At 37.0% G+C, this 18,103-nt stretch overlaps 1 protein-coding gene and 1 non-coding gene across 2 annotated transcripts; one reads left to right on the top strand and one right to left on the bottom strand.

The window, feature by feature from the left end:
• The first annotated feature begins 11,476 nt into the window (after positions 1-11,476).
• On the top strand, positions 11,477-16,543 carry LOC146929291 (uncharacterized). The gene is made up of 6 exons (XM_085707285.1): positions 11,477-12,126; positions 12,271-13,984; positions 14,448-14,467; positions 14,758-14,929; positions 15,137-15,430; positions 15,605-16,543. The coding sequence occupies exons 1-6, from the start codon at positions 11,477-11,479 to the stop codon at positions 16,541-16,543; spliced, it is 3,789 nt and encodes a 1,262-aa protein (XP_085563411.1).
• LOC146929292 (small nucleolar RNA R71) lies at positions 11,843-11,949 on the bottom strand. Its single transcript, XR_015009221.1, has one exon. It is a non-coding gene; the product is annotated as a small nucleolar RNA R71 (small nucleolar RNA).
• Positions 16,544-18,103: the final 1,560 nt, after the last annotated feature.

An 18,103-nucleotide genomic window follows, 5' to 3' on the forward strand; every position in this document is an offset into this window, starting at 1 on the left:
GTGTCGGTCGTGCTTTGAAGTGTCGGAAGTTGACTCCTCGTTTTGTTGGACCGTTTGAGATTGTTGAGAAGGTTGGGGTTGTAGCGTATCGGATTGCGTTACCGCCATCCTTGTCGAATCTTCATGATATGTTTCATGTGTCTCAATTGCGGAAGTATGTGTATGATGCGTCTCATGTGATTCAAGTGGATGATTTGGAAGTAAGGGACAATTTGACTGTTGAGACTTGGCCAGTTAGGATTGAGGATCGTGAAGTGAAGCGTCTGCGTGGCAAGGAGATCGTTTTGGTTAAAGTGATTTGGGATGGACCAACTGGTGAGAGTGCCACTTGGGAATCGGAGAGTAGGATGAAGGTTTCGTATCCGGAGTTGTTTCCTTCAGGTAATTTTCGAGGGCGAAAATTCTTTTTAGTGGGGGAGAGTTGTAACAACCCGATTTTTCGCTAGATTTATTTTATTTATTTATTTATGTGTGTTATATGTTCTCTTATGTGATTATTGCCTCAGTGTGTATTTTTGGTTGGGAATCATAGAATTCGGTATTAGAGGGGTATTTTAGTCATTTTGAACTTAGGGGCATTTTGGTCATTTTGAGAGCAGGGGTAATTTTGTAATTTTTGCTGGAGGTTATTTTTAGTGCTTAGTAAGAGTATTATTTTACCAAGTTACTAGAAGGTGTAGTAATTATTTTATTTACCGTTAAGTGACCGTTAGTGTCATATTTTACCGTTAAGTGAGTAGTAACATTTTTGAGGTTTAAATAGAAATGGGTTAGGCCCATTAAGGTTTGTGAGATAAGCCCAATTAGGGGAGCCTATATAAACTAATGTTAGGAGAGAAATAGGGTTTTTCACCAACATTTTTCATTTGAGAAGAGAAGAGTTAGAGGCTAGAGGGAAGAACAAGAGCAAGGGTTAGAGGCAAGAGGGGATTCATCATCTAGGAGCTAAATTGAAGCTTGGGTTAGAGATTCTTGGTGCTAGAGGTAAGAGGGTTAGGTTTCAACCATAATTCCTAACTTTTTATTTCTACCCATTTTGTGAAATTGATGAATTGAACCTAATTAATTGTAAATTCGTGTTCATGTTTTGATGCAATGTTTAGGTATGTAAATTGAATGTTATTTGAGTTGTTGATGATGAAATTACATGCTTAAATTGTGGTTAAGTGTATGCTTTGCATTTTTGTCCAAAAATGATGAAATGAGGTGTTGTTATGATGAATTATTGATGAATTCATGATGGTTAATTGTTGTTGTTGTAGAGGGATGTTGTTGTTGATGATTAAAACCTTGGGCAATCATAATTGTGGAGTTTGCTATGACTTTGTGTTGTTTTTGAAGTTTTGATGAAAAATGGGTCAATGATGATTTTTGTTAAGAGAATGTTTTGGGGCAAATTTTATATGGATTTGAGTGTCTTTTCATGTTTAGAAATGTTTAAACAAACTTTGGGATCAAATTTGGGCATTGGGGAGTCAAAATTGGGGTTTTGGGGGTGAAAATGGCTCTTTTTCCCGAAACTACTGTCATAACTCGCAACCGTACTCGCAGTTGCGAGTTGGATGCGAGCAACAGGGGCTCCCTGGAGCCAACTCGCAATGGCGAGTGAAGTTACTCGCAGTTGCGAGTTGCACAGGTACCCCCTGTTTCGCATTCTTTCATCTTTTTCCCTCGTTTCTGTCGTGAACTGGTTTTTGGTACAAACATGAAAATTGTAGATAATATTGTTAGCTTTCCAAGGGCGTTGGTTTGACTTGAATATGATTTTTGGTTTTCAAGTTATGGGGAAAATACTCTTGAAAAGTTTTGTCGAAAAATCCCGCATAACTAGTTCTAAGTCGACCTAATCCTCGTGGAATGTTTTTTTTAATCTTTGAAACTTGATTTTTATGAGTTCGGCTAAGGAGGTTAAACTGTGATGTAGTGAACCTACTTGTTTTACTTAGAAATGGGAAATTCTTTGAAACATGATAATTGAGACGAACTTTGTGATTTTTATGATTTCGTTATGTTTGGCTGGTGAAACGCCAAGGTATCCTCTACGGCATTCATATGTGGCCTAGTGGTATGCCTAGTTGAGGCATTAGAACTTGTTTACTTGGTTTTGGTTAAATGACCCAATTATTTTCAATATTGTGATTTTTGAGACGAACTTGATTGAAAATGATTTTAAGAGCCAATTGCTTATGAACCCTTTATGATCAGATTGATATGATTATGAGATGATGTATGAATGGTTGTTAGGTGATGAATATGATGTTTGTGATCATATGTTGTAATTGTTCTTTTATTGGATTGTAAGGAATTATGTGGAGATATAAAACTATATGATATAGTTGAATGATGATTATAGCCGTTGACTTATAGCCGTTGATTATAGCCGTTGAATTGTTGTGAACATATGCATGGTGAATGGAGTCATATGTTCATGCATCATATGTCATGTAGGATGTTATATCCATATTGCCGTTGACTATATCCGTTGATAATGATGTTTTTGTTGCATCATGGGTGACGACCTTGAGGAGATTTGGTACCACATGCATCTAGATGAGTCTAGAGCCATTGCATACTCTGTTGGTGAATTGAAATGCATTGAGTTGTGAATGATGATTGAATTTGTTAATTGTTGATTAACATGGTTGATTTTGTGATGTGTGTGAACTCGAGATGATGATATTGAATGATGTGAATGTTAAGAATACTTGTGAATACGTGTATAGTTCGTTATCCATCGTTCTTAAATGTATCTTTCATTCTCAAAGTTTCTTGTTAATTTTAATTGGATTATGATGATGTAATGCTAACCCTCAGTGGTTTACCACCTACCTTTCCGTATGGACGGGTAGATGGAGTGCAGGATGCTTAGACTTGTGTTGATGTTGCCGAGGAGCGGAGTTCCTCATTTTGTGCAAGTGTCTAGATTAGGGCTCTGATCTAGGGTAGTTCTTGCATGTTGGATTTCTATTTGATTATGTAGTTTTGGTGTTGAGACATTATTATGTTGAGAATTGAGATATGATTGTATCCGAGATTGGAGGATGTTGTTTTTGTATCTTATTTCTGAGATTTATAATTGTTATGGATTATATATCTGTTCCGCTGCTATGTGATGTAACATGATCCTTATGCATGTATGTTTTAAATTGGAAGACGTAGCATCTATTTCTAGAATATATTTATATATTCGCGCATTTTACCACTTAATAGAAGTAGGGTGTTACACTTCTTGTCTGAAGTATGATCTTGTTCTTCTAGGACTCTCTTTGTTCCCAATGATTTGATCCTCAAGATGTGAAGACTTATACTTGAATGTGTTCTTGGATTGATTAGCTGGCTGAGAGAGCCATCTTGAGCTTCATCAGAAGCTACTTCATCTTGAGCTTCTGGAGTGGGTTCAGCTTCTGGACTATCTTCAGACTCAATAGTCTGATCAGGTTCTGGAGTGTCTTCAGGAACCTGTATATCTGCAAAACTTTCACCTTGCTCTGGAGTTCTATTTCCAGGCTCTTTGTCATCAAATTTAACATGCATTGATTCTTCAACACAAAGTGTTTCTGAATTATACACTATGTATGCCTTTGACCTTTCAGAGTAACCTAAAAAGATTCCTCTTTGGTCCTTGGCATCAAATTTCTTTAGGTAGAGCTTGTTATTTAGAATGTAACAGTTACATCCAAATTGATGAAAGTAAGAGATATTGGGTCTTCTTCCCTTAAAGAGTTCATATGTTGTTTTCTCCAAGATAGGTATGATATAGATTCTATTTTGGACATAACATGTTCTATTCACTGCTTTTGCCCATAAATGTTTAGCCAAATTATTTTCATGAATCATGGTTCTTGCCATTTCTTGTAAAGTTCTATTCTTTCTCTCTACAACCCCATTTTGCTGTGGAGTTCTAGGAGAAGAAAATTCATGGACTATTCCATGTTTTTCACAAAAAGTTTCAAATGGCTCCTTTTCAAATTCTCCACCATGATCACTTCTGACTTTTAAAATTTTTCAATTCTTTTTCAGATTGTATTTGAGTACAGAAGTTGTTGAATACATCATAAGCATTATCCTTACTTTTCAGGAATTTTATCCAAGTCCATATGTTGTAATCATCAACAATAACTAATCCATATTTACTTCCATATAAGATGCAGTGCTAACTGGTCCAAATAAATCAATATGAAGTAATTTTAAGGGTTGGTTGTTGTTGTTGTTTGTTGTTGTTGAAGTAATTTTAAGGGTTTGGAGGTTGAGACAATGTCTTTTGTTTTAAAAGATGATTTCACAATCTTCCCTTTCTGGCATGCGCCACAAAGTGCATCTGAATGATAGTTAATGTCAGGTAGGCCTTTGACAAGTTGTAACTTACTAAGCTTAAAGATTAATCTCCAGTTAGCATTCCCAACCTTCTATGCCACATCCATTTCTTATCATTCACTGACAGAAGACAGATTACCTTCTGATCAACCAGTTCAGAAATGTTAATTTTATAGACATTATCTATCATCTTTCCCTTGAATACTATGGACTTATTATCTTTGTTGATTATTGTGTAGTTGGTCTTTTCAAACATCACATCATAACCATTGTCACAAAACTGACTGATACTCAAAAGGTTATGTTCAAGACCATCTACCAACCACACATTATTAATTGAGATAGAGGAGTTACCAATAGTTCATGTACCAATGATCTTGCTAGATTGGTTGACTCCAAATCAAATTTCCTCCTTCTTTCATTGTGAGGGTGAGGAACATAGACTTCTCTCCTGTCATATGCCTTGAATAACCGCTGTCTAGGTACCATGATTTTTGCTTTTCCTTTGCTCTTAGGCATATCTGTAGCATTGACAATTTCATATTCAGGTCCCATTGTTTTATGGGTCCTTTGAGGTTAGTACTGTAAGTTTGACAGCTTCTGCTTAATCACCACCTTGGGTTTAACACCTTTTGGTTTTGATTCTTCAGAAGCAATAACTGTCTTGTTCTTCTAAACCTTAAACTTTAAGATACCAGACTCTGATTTCAACAAACACTGAGGAACAGGTTCTGATCTCTTCAGAATCTTGATCTTTGAAGTCTTAGAATCAGAGTTTGTTATTGCCTTAGGCTTAGTGTTCTTTGACTTTGAAATATTCTTGGTCTTAGAGCAAAAAGCTTCAGGTTCTGACTGAACTACAGTTTCACACTTACCACCTTTAGGTACAAAGAAGGTTTTCAATCCTTCCTTGATGCATTCACAACATGCTTTAAGACTAATTTCATTAGGTTTCCCTTCTGAAACACCAATCCCTTTACCATTGTTTCTGTAAATGCTATAAATCATTGAAGTAACTTTGCTTCTGTCAATACCAGATATAATAAAATCTTCAAGAGCAATTTCATGGTTACTTAAAGATTTTCCATTACACTTTTCTTGTAGCTTCTGACAAAGATACTTAAGCTTCTCTTCATAAGTTTTACAAATGAAGTCAAAGCCTCTAAGTCCTTCTTCAGAAGCTTTCAGATCCAATAGATTTGATTCTTGTTGTTTCATTAAATCAACATATCTTTCTTTTAAATATTTCAACTCATTGGTTCTAAGTTCAAAGTGTGTAAGAAGTTCTTTAAGAGACTCAATAAGTTATTCTCTGGGAATTTTAGAGTATACCTCATTTTCATCTTCAGATTCTGAGTCAGGTTCAGCTTCTGGTGTCACTATAGCCACTAACACCCTAGCTACATTTGCTTCATCTTCTGCTTCTTCCTTTTCAGACCCAGATTCACTGTCTAAATCTTCCCAGGTTGCCATTAAACTCTTCTTAATCTGCTTCATGAACTTCTTTGAGTTGAAGCTTGATTTCCTTGACTTATCCTTTGATTTCTCATTCTGAAGATCAGGGCAATCAGCAATGAAAAGTCCAGGCTTCTTACAGTTGAAGCATCCCTTTTGATCTTCTTTCTTGGAGCTCTTGTAACAACCTCTCTTACTCAGAAACTTCCTATTCTTCCTTGCCAGATACTCAAGCTTGTTAGATAGCATAGCCATCTTCTCAGTAGGATCTTCATCAGAATCTCCATCAGGTGATTCTTCTTCAGATTCAACAACTTTAAGAGATTTTGATGACTTCTCTTTAGATGGAAGAGCAATAGATTTACTCTTCTTAGCAGACTCATGTTCATTTAGACTTATCTCATGAACCTTGAGAGAGCTGACAAGATCTTCAACACTTAAAGTGTTTAATGTAACAACCTTATTTTTCACTAGATTTATTTTATTATTTATTTATGTGTGTTATATGTGCTCTTATGTGATTATTTGCCTCTGTGTGTATTTTTGGTCGGGAATTGTAGAATTCGGTGTTAGAATGGTATTTTAGTCATTTTGGACTCAAGGGTATTTTGGTCATTTTGAGAGTAGGGGTAATTTAGTAATTTAGTTGAGGATTATTTTTAGTGCTTAGTGAGAGTTGTTATTTTACTAAGTGCTAGGGAGTTGTAGTAATTTATTTTATTACCGGTAGGTGACCGTTAGTATTACATTTTACCGTTAAGTGAGTAGTAACATTTTGGGTTAGAATAGAAATGGGTTAGGCCCATTAAGGCATTGTGAGTTGAGCCCAATTAGGTGGAACCTATATAAACTCTAGTTGGTAGAGAAAATAGGGTTTTACCAACATTTTCACAATTGAGAAGAGATAGAGATAGAGAGAAGATAAGGGTTTGAAGAGGAGAACTAGATAGGGCTAGAGGAGGCTAGAGATTCAAGCTTTGGGAGCTAAAGTGAAGCCTTAGTGTTGATTGTGAAGAATTAAGGTAAGGGGTTTAGTCTTTAATCATAATCCTTAGTTTAATTTCTACCCTAATTCTTTGCATAATTGTGGTTAAGTGGTTAGTTTGATTTTAGATGTAGAAATTCGTGCTTAATTTTAATGACATGATTATGTACATGAATTGAATGATAATTGTGTTGTTGTTGTTGAATTTGTATGTTAAAATGGGTATATATGAACATGATGAGTTTTTGTATGAAATTGATGATGAATAATGTTGTGGTTGTTAGATTGATGATGAATTCATGTTCAAATGTTGTTGTTGTTGTTGATTTAACATGTGTTGTTGATGAATTGATGCATTGGGTATCATGATTTGGTGAATTATGAGGAGATTTGTTGTTGTTGTTGAAAGTTGTGAGAGTTTTGGTGAATTGGTGAATTTTGATGTGTTGATGTTACAATCTCAAAACTTGTGTATGTTTAAGTGTTTGGAAGCATATATGACCTATAAACATCTTTTGGATTAAGTTTTGGGGTTTCGAATGATCAAAATTGGGATTTTTGGGTGAAAAGGGGTTAGAACCTGTAAATGTTCATCAGAAGCAGGGCCCAGTTTGCTTAACCGAAGCCCCAAGCGAATTCTCAAGCGAAATTGGGTTTCCTCTTGGCGTTGATTTCGCTTGAGCGAGATTCATTTCGCTTAAGCGAAATGCTCTCTGACAGCATTCCTTGTTTCGCGTTCTTGCGTCTTTTTCAGATGTTTCTGTTTTGAATTGGCTTTCGGTGTACACATGAAAGTTGTAGATAATTTTGTTAGCTTTCCAGAGGCTTTGGTTTGACTTGAAAATGATTTTTGGTTTTTGAGTTATGATGAAAATACTCCAAGGAGGTCGTAGAGAAATTTTACGAAAAATCCGCATAACTATTTCTAAGTCGACCCAAACCTTATGGATTGTTTCCTAACTTCAAACTTGAGTTTTATGAGTTCAATTAAGGTGTTTTAGAGTATTCAACTTATGGTGTGAAGGTTCTATCTTGGTTTTGTTTTATAAATGTATGGTTTTGTAAAATGCAACCAAGAGACGAACTTGGTGAATCTCATGATTCCGTTATAATTAGCCGGTGAAACGCCAAAGTATTCTCTACTGCACTTATATGTGACCTAGAGGTATACTTAGTTGAGGCATTGGATTTTGTTTACTTGGTTTTGGTTCAATAGCTTCAATCATTTTGAAAATGGGATAACGATAGACGAACTTTGTTGAAAATGGTTCTTTTAAACCAATTACCTTATAAATCTTTCATGAATAGTTTTATATGATTAATTGATGATATTTGGATGATTGTGGACGATTGAATATGATGTTTATCATGAAATTATATGTTGATCCATTTTACTTGGTTTATGAAGAGTATATGGAATTGTTATGATATTTGGTAAGTTGATGTGATGTGTGTGATGATGACTCTTATGTCAATTATGATTGTTGAATGTGTAGACATGTATACTTGATAATGCAATGTTGTTGAGATAATCAATGTAATTGGAGGTGTACTTTTACATTGTCGTTGTTGTGGTGAAGTTATGCATTATCGGGTCGTTGTTGTATGTCCATGCATCAAATCATATTGAGTCATATGTTGAAATGTAAAAGGAGGTGTACTTTTACATAGTTGTTGTAAGAGGAGGTGTACTCGTACATAGATGTGCGGTTGGCATCTAATGACTGTTGTTACGGTATCACATGCATATATGTGTCGAGTTTAGGCGCATATCATTTTGGCATGAGTCTTAATTGTTGCATGTGAATGATGATTGTTGATGATAAGTGTATTTGATGAATACTTACTTGTGACATTTGGAATTGATTGGTTGACGAATTTTGTCATAGTTGAATATGTGACTTGTTGAATGTTGTGCTTTATATGTGGATAGGTGTATATGTACATTGGTGGACTTTGTTGATGGTTGTGAATAATCGAATTATGCTCTAATTGCATGTCTTACTTACTTGTGTTTATACACTTGGTGAATCTATTTGATGATAATTATTTTGGTAATAGTAATGAGGTGAGAATTGTATATGTATATATACATGATGTGGTGATTTCTTTGAAATGATGAATTGTACTTGTTGAGTTAAGAATGCTAGATGAGTAATGAGGTGAGAAATATTTTCATGGATTGATGTTGATAAATGATGAACTCTTGTCAATGACTTGATTAAAGATTAAATATTTCTGTTATGCTATGATAATAATGTGATAGCTTGAGGTGCAAGTAATGGGGGATAATAATCATGTGATGCTAGTATTCTAGGAGGGATGGTTATGTATATGTGATATGTATGAATCCTTGAATGCTTATGTTTGTTTATGCTGATTATGATTAATGTAAAGTTTACCCCTAGTGGTTTTGGCCGCCTACCTGTCTGTATGGATGGGTAGACGTTGTGCAGTAGTAGTTGCTTAAGGTGATGCTTGGATAGCGGGAGCTATCTCCGCTATGGTCCGGAGTCGTAGGTTTCGGCTCTGATTAGGGTCAGTGTCTTTATATTTCTATTGAGCTATGTTGTTATTTTGTATTGAGATCTTGTCCACTTGTTGGGACTTGGAGAATTTATATGTTGGTGTATTTTGACCATGGCATGTATATGTTAGAGTTATTTGATTTGTATCCGCTGTGACTGTTGAGATATTATATATATATATATATATATATATATGCATGATGTTTGGATTTTGTGTTAGACGTAGCGTCTATTTCTTGAATATTTGTTATATTCGCGTGTTTTATCGCTTTAATAGAAATAAGGCGCTACAAGTTGGTATCAGAGCCGTGGTCGGTCTTGTCCAAACCAAAACCCGTTGAATTCCATGTTGTATGCGACATGTACGAGAGTAATGTTGGTACTTGTTGTGTTGTTCTGTTCTTTTTGGTGGGTTTGAGTGTAGTGGGGGAGTAGCAGGTTGCTTCTAGTGTGTTAGTCTGGCAAGGGAAGGTATCTTTGGCAGCAGAGGCTCAGTGGTTGTGGTTAGTGTTAAGGTTCCTGTTGATTTTGAGTTGGATCTTGTGTGTCTTCCGTTGAAGCATATGGACGTGATTTTTGGTATGGATTGGATGTTGACTTTTGGTATTAACATTAATTGTTTGACCAAGAGTGTAACGTTTTCTAAGCCGGTAGCTGAGATGGGTGAGAAGTTCTTGACCGCGGAACAAGTGAAGAAGTCTTTGGATAGTGAAGCAAGTGTGTTCATGATGTTTGCTTCCTTGAAGGAGAGTAGTGAGAAAGGAGTTGGTGATTTGTCGGTAGTGCAAGAGTTTCCAAAAGTTTTTCCGAACGACATTATCGAGTTACTGATGAGTCATAGATAGTATTATTTATTGCCTTATTTAGTTTAGTTTTATTTTAGATTTGATTTTATTTTATTGCATTTTATTTTAGTTTAGAATATTTTACTTCAAATTATGTTTTATTTTATTTTAGGAATAAATATATGGTGGAAGGTGCCTTGGAGCAAAAGAAAGAGGACTGGAGCAAAATACAGCGCAAGAATACGAAGATACGGGGCAAAAATACAATTCCCCTTACCAGAAGCTTGGCACGGCCCGTGCCAACATGTGGCACGGCCGTGGCCGTCCCCAGAGTCTCTTTTGCTGCTTTTTCTTCGGGCCCAAGTTACCCTGTTGCAGCTTTACTGTTTTACCCTTTTAGTTGCTTAGTTTCTAAGTCAATTGTAAAGCTATAAATAGAGTAGCTCTCCACCATAAACAATTATCCTTACTTTGTTTATTTCAATTGCTATTTCAATAAAGTCTTTATTTCGTTTTACTTTCTTCTTTGCAATTTACTTTTATCGCATTCTCTCTTCTTCCCCCATGTCTACGATGAACATGAGTGAGTAGACTTCTTTGTCTTGGGATCGTTGGATAAGTCTAATGACGTAATCCGGATCAAGCCAAGTCTTAAACCCTAATTAATTGTTACCCTAATTCCTAATCTAAATTCACCGTTTTAACATGAATTAATTATTATCAAACTGTGGAAGCGAACGCGGAGGGTTTGATAATGGTTAATTCATCATCACAGATATCAATTCATAAAGCGAACGCGGAGCTTTGATATCCGAACAAGTGAATTTAGACAAGGTTTGCGAAACATGAGAATAGTCTAGCAAACCTTGGGACACATAAAGTTTTGATCTTCAAGGGTCCCAAAGGCAATCACCCATGAGAATAGGTGTGGTTGTTGGAGGGATACACTCACTGACTTCGAGAGGAGCTGTGATATGCTAAAGAGAAACTTGTCCTTAGTAATTAGGATTAACGTTTAATTATAAGTTTAAGGCTTGCTTGTGAAAAGATTCGTTATTATGATGAACCAATGATCCCAAGACTTTTTAATATTATTGTTATTTACCTTCAAAAACTGCACTCTCCAACTTCTTATTTCTTTCTCTTCTAATCAATTTCTAAAAGCTAATTGGATTGACCAACTCCCTAGCGGAACGATAACTCTACTTACTACTATTACTTCGATAGGCCGTGCACTTGCGGTTTGGCCCTATCAAGTTTTTGGCGCCGTTGCCGGGGAGTTAACTAATTTAATTAGCTTTTTCTTAGTGATTAGAATTCTCTCTTCTTTCTCTTTGCTTTTTATTTTTAACTTTTTATTCTTTTCCTTCATCATTAACTTCTTGGAAAGCATAAAAATAATACCAAACATGGCTGAAAGACGTGCTCTTAAAGAATACGTGACTCCTTCAATGGAAGAGCCATATGCTATTATTGTGTATCCAACGGTTGAAGATGAAGATTTTGAAATTAAGCCTGCCCAACTTAAAATGGTGCAGCAAAATTATTTTTCGGGATCCTCCGATGAGGATCCCAATCTCCATATCTCAACTTTTTGGCGGCTCACTGTAACATATAAGAAAAACCAAGAAACCTTGAGACTACATCTCTTCCCTTTTTCTCTAAAAGATAAAGCTCTCAATTGGTTCCATTCCCTAAGAGTTGGTTCCATCACCTCATGGGACCAATTGAAGCGTGAATTTCTCATCCGTTTCCTTCCCCCATCAAAAATTGGCCAACTAAGGGCAAAGCTTTTTCAATTTACTCAAAAAGAGGGGGAATCTCTTCACGATTCATGGGGACGTTTTAAGGATATGCTTAAACTTTGCCCCCTCCATGGACTAGAGGAATGGTTGATCATTCACACTTTTTACAATGGTTTATCTCATGCTACTAAAATCTTGGTTGATACAGCTGCAGGTGGCGCTCTAATGAACAAAGACTTCGAAACAGCCTATGCGTTGATTGAAGACATGGCTCGAAATCTCTTTCTATGGACTGATGAAGAAATCTCTACAAAGTCTTCACCCTCCAAAAAGAGGGCAGGTATGTACGAAGTCTCTAATTATGACCACCTTGCTTCTAGGATTGATGCACTAACCCACAAATTTGAAAAACTTAATGTTAGTGATACTACTCCTACATCCCCTTGTAAAACATGTAGTGAATGCGAACTAGGTAGTGTTGAACAAATAAACTTTATTCAAAACAACCAAGGGGTAAGTCTTGACCAAAGCCCTAATGAAAATCCCTTGGTTCAAAGAACAACACCACCAAGTTATGCTAATAACCAAAAGGTTATTCAAAAGTCTAATCTTGAACTTTTAATGGAAAATTATCTTCTTAACCAATCCGAGCAGCTCAAAGAGCTTGCCAATCAAACTAGACTTTTGAATGACTCTTTTGTTTCACTTACATCAAAAGTAGACTCTATCTCCTCTCACAATAAGGTCTTAGAGGCTCAGCTCTCTCTAGTTGTTCAATTTTGCCAACCTAGAATGAACGCCGTTACACTTAGGAGTGGTAAGCAATTAGAAGACCCCTTAAGAGTCAAGCCTAGTGAGGAAGAGACTAGTGAACCGCAAGGTGAGATGGCTGAAGAAGAGAGTGAGAAACCACAAAGTGAGGAAGTTACACCACCTCCCTTCAAACCAAAGATTCCTTTCCCTCAAAGATTTGCCAAGTCTAAGCTTGATGAGCAATTTAAAAAGTTCATTGAGATGATGAATAAAATCTACGTTGACGTTCCCTTCACCGATGTCCTAACTCAAATGCCCACCTATGCTAAATTTTTAAAAGAAATTCTTTCAAAAAAGAGAAAAATTGAGGAAAGTGAAACGGTGAACCTTACGGAGGAATGTAGCGCCATCATCCAAAATAAGTTGCCACCCAAGCTTAAGGATCCAGGAAGTTTCTCAATACCTTGTGTCATAGGGTCTGAAATAGTAAAGAGGGCAATGTGTGATTTAGGAGCCAGTGTCAGCTTGATGCCTTTATCTCTTTATGAGAGATTAGGACTGGGGGAGCTTAAGTCAACTAGGATGACCCTACAATTAGCAGATCGTTCCCTTAAGTATCCAGCTGGAATCATAGAGGATGTCCCTGTCAAGGTAGGAGAAATCTACGTCCCTACGGACTTTGTTGTGATGGAAATAGAGGAGGATAACCAAGTACCTATACTTTTGGGAAGGCCCTTCCTTGCTACCGCTGGGGCTATAATAGATGTTAAACATGGGAAATTGGAATTTAATGTTGGTAAGGATACTGTTGAATTTGAACTTGCTAAACTAATGAAAAATCCTTCCATTAAAGACTCTTGTTACATGTTTGATATAATTGACCGTTGTGTGAAAGAGTGCCCTTTGGCATCAACTACACATGATGGTTTGGAAGTATGCTTGGTTAGTGATGCAGGTACAAAACTAGATGAAGACGCCAAAGAGTATGAGAAGATGTTAGATGGAACTCCTCCTATGGAAGATGTGGGCATAGAGGAGCTAATAGGAAAAGAACCAACCCCTTCACCAAAGGAAGCACCAAAGGTGGAGCTTAAACCACTCCCACCAAGCTTGAGGTATGAATTCTTAGGCCCCAATTCAACCTACCCTGTCATTGTAAATGCAAATCTAAACGAGGTGGAAACTGAAAAATTGCTTTATGTCCTCAAAAAGTATCCTAAGGCTATAGGTTATACCATTGACGACATTAAAGGAATAAACCTCTCATTGTGCACACATAGGATACTACTTGAGGAGGACTATAAGCCCTCCGTTGAACACCAAAGAAGGTTGAACCCTAACATGAAAGAAGTTGTGAAAAAAGAGGTCTTAAAACTCCTAGATGCAGGTGTCATTTATCCAATTTCTAATTCCAAATGGGTTAGCCCGGTTCAAGTAGTACCTAAAAAGGGTGGTCTCACTGTTATTAAGAACGATAAAAATGAATCCATTGCCACTAGAACCGTCACCGGTTGGAGAATGTGTATTGACTATAGGAAGCTCAACAAAGCAACCCGTAAAAATCACTTCCCACTCCCCTTTATAGACCAAATGTTAGAAAGGTTAGCTAAGCATTCACACTTTTGTTACTTAGATGGCTATTCTGGATTCTTCCAAATACCCATTCACCCTAATGACCAAGAGAAAACCACTTTCACATGTCCCTTTGGTACCTTTGCCTATAGGAGAATGCCCTTTGGTCTTTGCAATGCCCCCGCTACCTTTCAAAGATGCATGATGTCTATTTTTTCTGATTTTGTTGAAGATATAGTGGAAGTTTTTATGGATGATTTTTCTGTGCATGGATCTAGTTTTGATAATTGTTTGACTAACCTGGAAAAAGTTTTGGAAAGATGTGAACAGGTAAACTTAGTGTTGAATTGGGAAAAATGTCACTTCATGGTAAGAGAAGGAATTGTCCTAGGACACTTAGTCTCTGAGCGAGGTATAGAGGTAGATAAAGCAAAAATTGAAATTATTGAAAAAATGTCTCCTCCTACCTCGGTCAAAGAAGTTAGAAGCTTCCTAGGACATGCGGGATTCTACCGCCGTTTCATTCAAGATTTTTCTTCAATCACTAAGCCACTAACAAGCTTGCTCCTTAAGGATGCAGATTTTGTGTTTGATGATGCATGCCTAAAGGCATTTTGCAGGTTAAAAGAAGCTTTGGTCACTGCCCCTATCATACAACCACCAGATTGGAACTTGCCTTTTGAAATAATGTGTGATGCGAGTGACTATGCAGTAGGGGCTGTGTTGGGACAAAGAAAAGACAAGAAGATGCATGCCATTTATTACGCAAGTAAGACCCTTGATGGGGCACAGGTAAACTATGCCACAACAGAAAAAGAATTGTTAGCGGTAGTTTATGCCATTGACAAATTTCGGCCATACTTGGTAGGATCAAAAATCATCATTTACACAGATCACTCGGCAATAAAATATTTGTTAAACAAAAAAGATGCCAAGCCGAGGTTGATCCGATGGATTTTGCTCCTTCAAGAATTTGACCTTGAAATAAAAGATAAAAAGGGTACCAAAAATGTTGTAGCTGATCACTTGTCCCGCCTTAGGGAGACCAATGAGAATGAGTTACCCCTGGATGATTCATTTCCGGATGATCAACTCTTCTTATTGGCACAAACTAACGCACCTTGGTATGCAGACTTTGTTAACTTTCTTGCAGCTGGAGTACTACCACCTGGAATGAGCTACCAACAAAAGAAGAAGTTCTTCCATGACCTCAAACATTATTATTGGGATGAACCCTACCTTTTCAAAAGAGGCTCAGACGGGATCTTCAGAAGATGCATTCCTGAAAACGAGGTAAGTAGTATTCTAACCCACTGTCACTCCTCTTCTTATGGTGGCCACGCCAGTACTCAAAAGACCTCTTTCAAAATTCTTCAATCTGGTTTCTGGTGGCCATCGCTTTTCAAAGATGTGCATAAATTCGTTTCTAAATGTGACAAATGTCAACGCACCGGTAACATTACTAAGAGGAATGAAATGCCCTTAAACAACATTCTTGAAGTCGAAATTTTCGATGTATGGGGTGTTGATTTCATGGGACCTTTCCCCTCTTCTTTTGGAAATCAATACATATTGGTGGCAGTTGACTATGTGTCCAAATGGGTTGAGGCTGTTGCCTCACCCACTAATGATGCAAATGTTGTTATAAAATTTTTCAAAAAGATTATCTTTCCAAGGTTTGGAGTGCCAAGGATTGTAATAAGCGATGGAGGGTCTCACTTTATATCTAAACTTTTCGAAAAACTTTTACAAAAGTATGGAGTGAAACACAAAATTGCTACACCCTATCACCCACAAACTAGTGGACAAGTTGAGGTCTCCAATAGACAAATAAAAGCCATTCTTGAAAAAACAGTTTCAAACTCTAGGAAGGATTGGTCAAGTAAGCTCGACGATGCTCTTTGGGCCTATCGAACGGCTTACAAAACTCCAATTGGAATGACACCTTTTAAGCTAATCTATGGAAAATCTTGTCACCTTCCGGTTGAACTTGAACATAAAGCCTATTGGGCCATAAGAAACCTCAACTTAGATCCCAATTTAGCTGGTCAAAAGAGAAAACTTCAGTTAAGTAAGTTAGAAGAACTTCGAATTGATGCTTATGAAAATGCCCGTATTTACAAAGAACGAACTAAAAAATGGCACGACAAGCATATCCTCAAAAGGAACTTCAAGAGCGGTGACCTTGTACTGCTCTTTAACTCTAGGCTAAGGCTTTTTCCAGGTAAGTTAAGATCAAGATGGTCTGGTCCATTCACTGTTCGTACTGTCTACCCCTATGGGGCAATTGAAATTTTTTCTGAAAAGACTGGACCTTTTAAAGTTAATGGCCAAAGATTAAAGATTTACAATGCAGGTGAAGCTGTTGAAGAAGAAACAATACTAGCCCTCTTAGATCCTCCATGAGGAACCACTCTTACATCTTTCGTCAAGCTAGTGACGGTAAAAGAGCGCTTCGTGGGAGGCAACCCACGCATTTAACTGCTTTCGTTTTGTTTTAAGTTGTTTTGTAGGTAATTGTCCGAATACGATTCAAGAAAATGAAAAAATTGAAGTCCCTGGAACCAGAAGGTTGGCACGGCCCGTGCTAAGGTTGGCACGGCCGTGCCATGTTTTTCAAAGAAAAATTAGAAGCCAGCCACAGAATGTTGGCACGGCCCGTGCTGAGGTTGGCACGGCCGTGCCAGCCTACAGAGTCCAAAAATTCATTTTTTTGCTATCTATAACACCTTGTGAGCTTTCTGCACCCCTTCTTCTTCTCTACTTCTTCTTCTTCTTCTTTTAATTTCTTTTTCTTTTGAATCATTGAGGACAATGCTTCCCCTAAGTGTGTGGGGGGGGGGGGGGGGGGGGCTAATAAAGTGTCTAGAGTCGTAGTGTCCAAACTCCCTTGAACTTTATTCTTTTGTTTTGTTTTTATAGCAAGAGGCATGACTAGTAGCTTGTTTTTAATGTAAATATGGCATGAAAATTTTTTGTTTTGTCTCTTCTTTAGGTCGCCTCTTGTACATGAAAATAGTTTCTTGTGTTTCTTATGTTCTTGCTATACCCATGTCTTGTTTTAATGTGAAAATTCTCCAATGAGAAAGGCACCCGGTTGCAATCCTTGAGCAAATGTATGAATATGTATTTTAAGGAACACGTTCTATCTTTAGTGTTAACTTAGACCCTTTAAAGTCTTAAGAGTAAAAGTAGTATAAGTTTGTGTGGGAAAATTAATCAAATTGTTCTTAATTGTTATATTCTTATTAAATTGATAATGTTAAATGGGGCGGGAGAATGGCACCAACATGAGGGGGAAAGGACAATCCCTAACTTCCTAATTGTGGTGGTGACTCCCTAATTTGAACCTAAAGTGAAACAAATCCATCAATGCTAGGGGGAAAGGACAATTACATCCAAAAAGACTTCCTACGCGGAGATGAAACAAACAATTTTGCAGCACTGCTTAGGGTGATTTTGAATCTAGGGGGAAAGGACAATTACATCCGAGAAGACTTCCTATGAGGATAGATAGCCCCTAATCATCTGCAGCCCCTTGTGCTTAATTGTTATATCTAATTTAATTTTAACTCAAATTCCCATCACTCTTATATGAAATGAAGAAAGGACTTTTCTCGGTTACTTTAGCACTAAGGATAGAACCTATTCCTCATAATATCTGTCTTATACAGGAGCAAGAAAAGGGTTGGACTGCACACACTCACTTGAGACTTGATGTTGGGTAGAATAGGTTCATGAGAAGTGTTTGAAATTGTAATTAGTGTACTTGAGGCAAAGCCTTTCTCTTGAGACATTTGTTCTTAATATTGCCATAATCAAATCTTTTGTTGCTGCTATGTTTGCTGCCTTTTGCTTGAGGACAAGCAAAGATTCAAGTGTGGGGGAGTTTGATGAGTCATAGATAGTATTATTTATTGCCTTATTTAGTTTAGTTTTATTTTAGATTTGATTTTATTTTATTGC

Source organism: Medicago sativa, chromosome 4 (genome assembly GCF_051527215.1).
Source record: "Medicago sativa cultivar Bolivia chromosome 4, Bolivia_mono, whole genome shotgun sequence".
NCBI lineage: Eukaryota > Viridiplantae > Streptophyta > Magnoliopsida > Fabales > Fabaceae > Medicago > Medicago sativa.

Bases quoted from the DNA above. Each gene is read 5' to 3' on its own strand.
- LOC146929291 (XM_085707285.1), top strand. From the start codon at position 11,477: ATGGCTGAAAGACGTGCTCTTAAAGAATACGTGACTCCTTCAATGGAA. The intron at 12,127-12,270 runs GTCTTCACCCTC...TAAAACATGTAG, and splicing joins GATGAAGAAATCTCTACAAA to TGAATGCGAACTAGGTAGTG. The intron at 13,985-14,447 runs GTTAGCCCGGTT...ACCTGGAAAAAG, and splicing joins CAATTTCTAATTCCAAATGG to TTTTGGAAAGATGTGAACAG.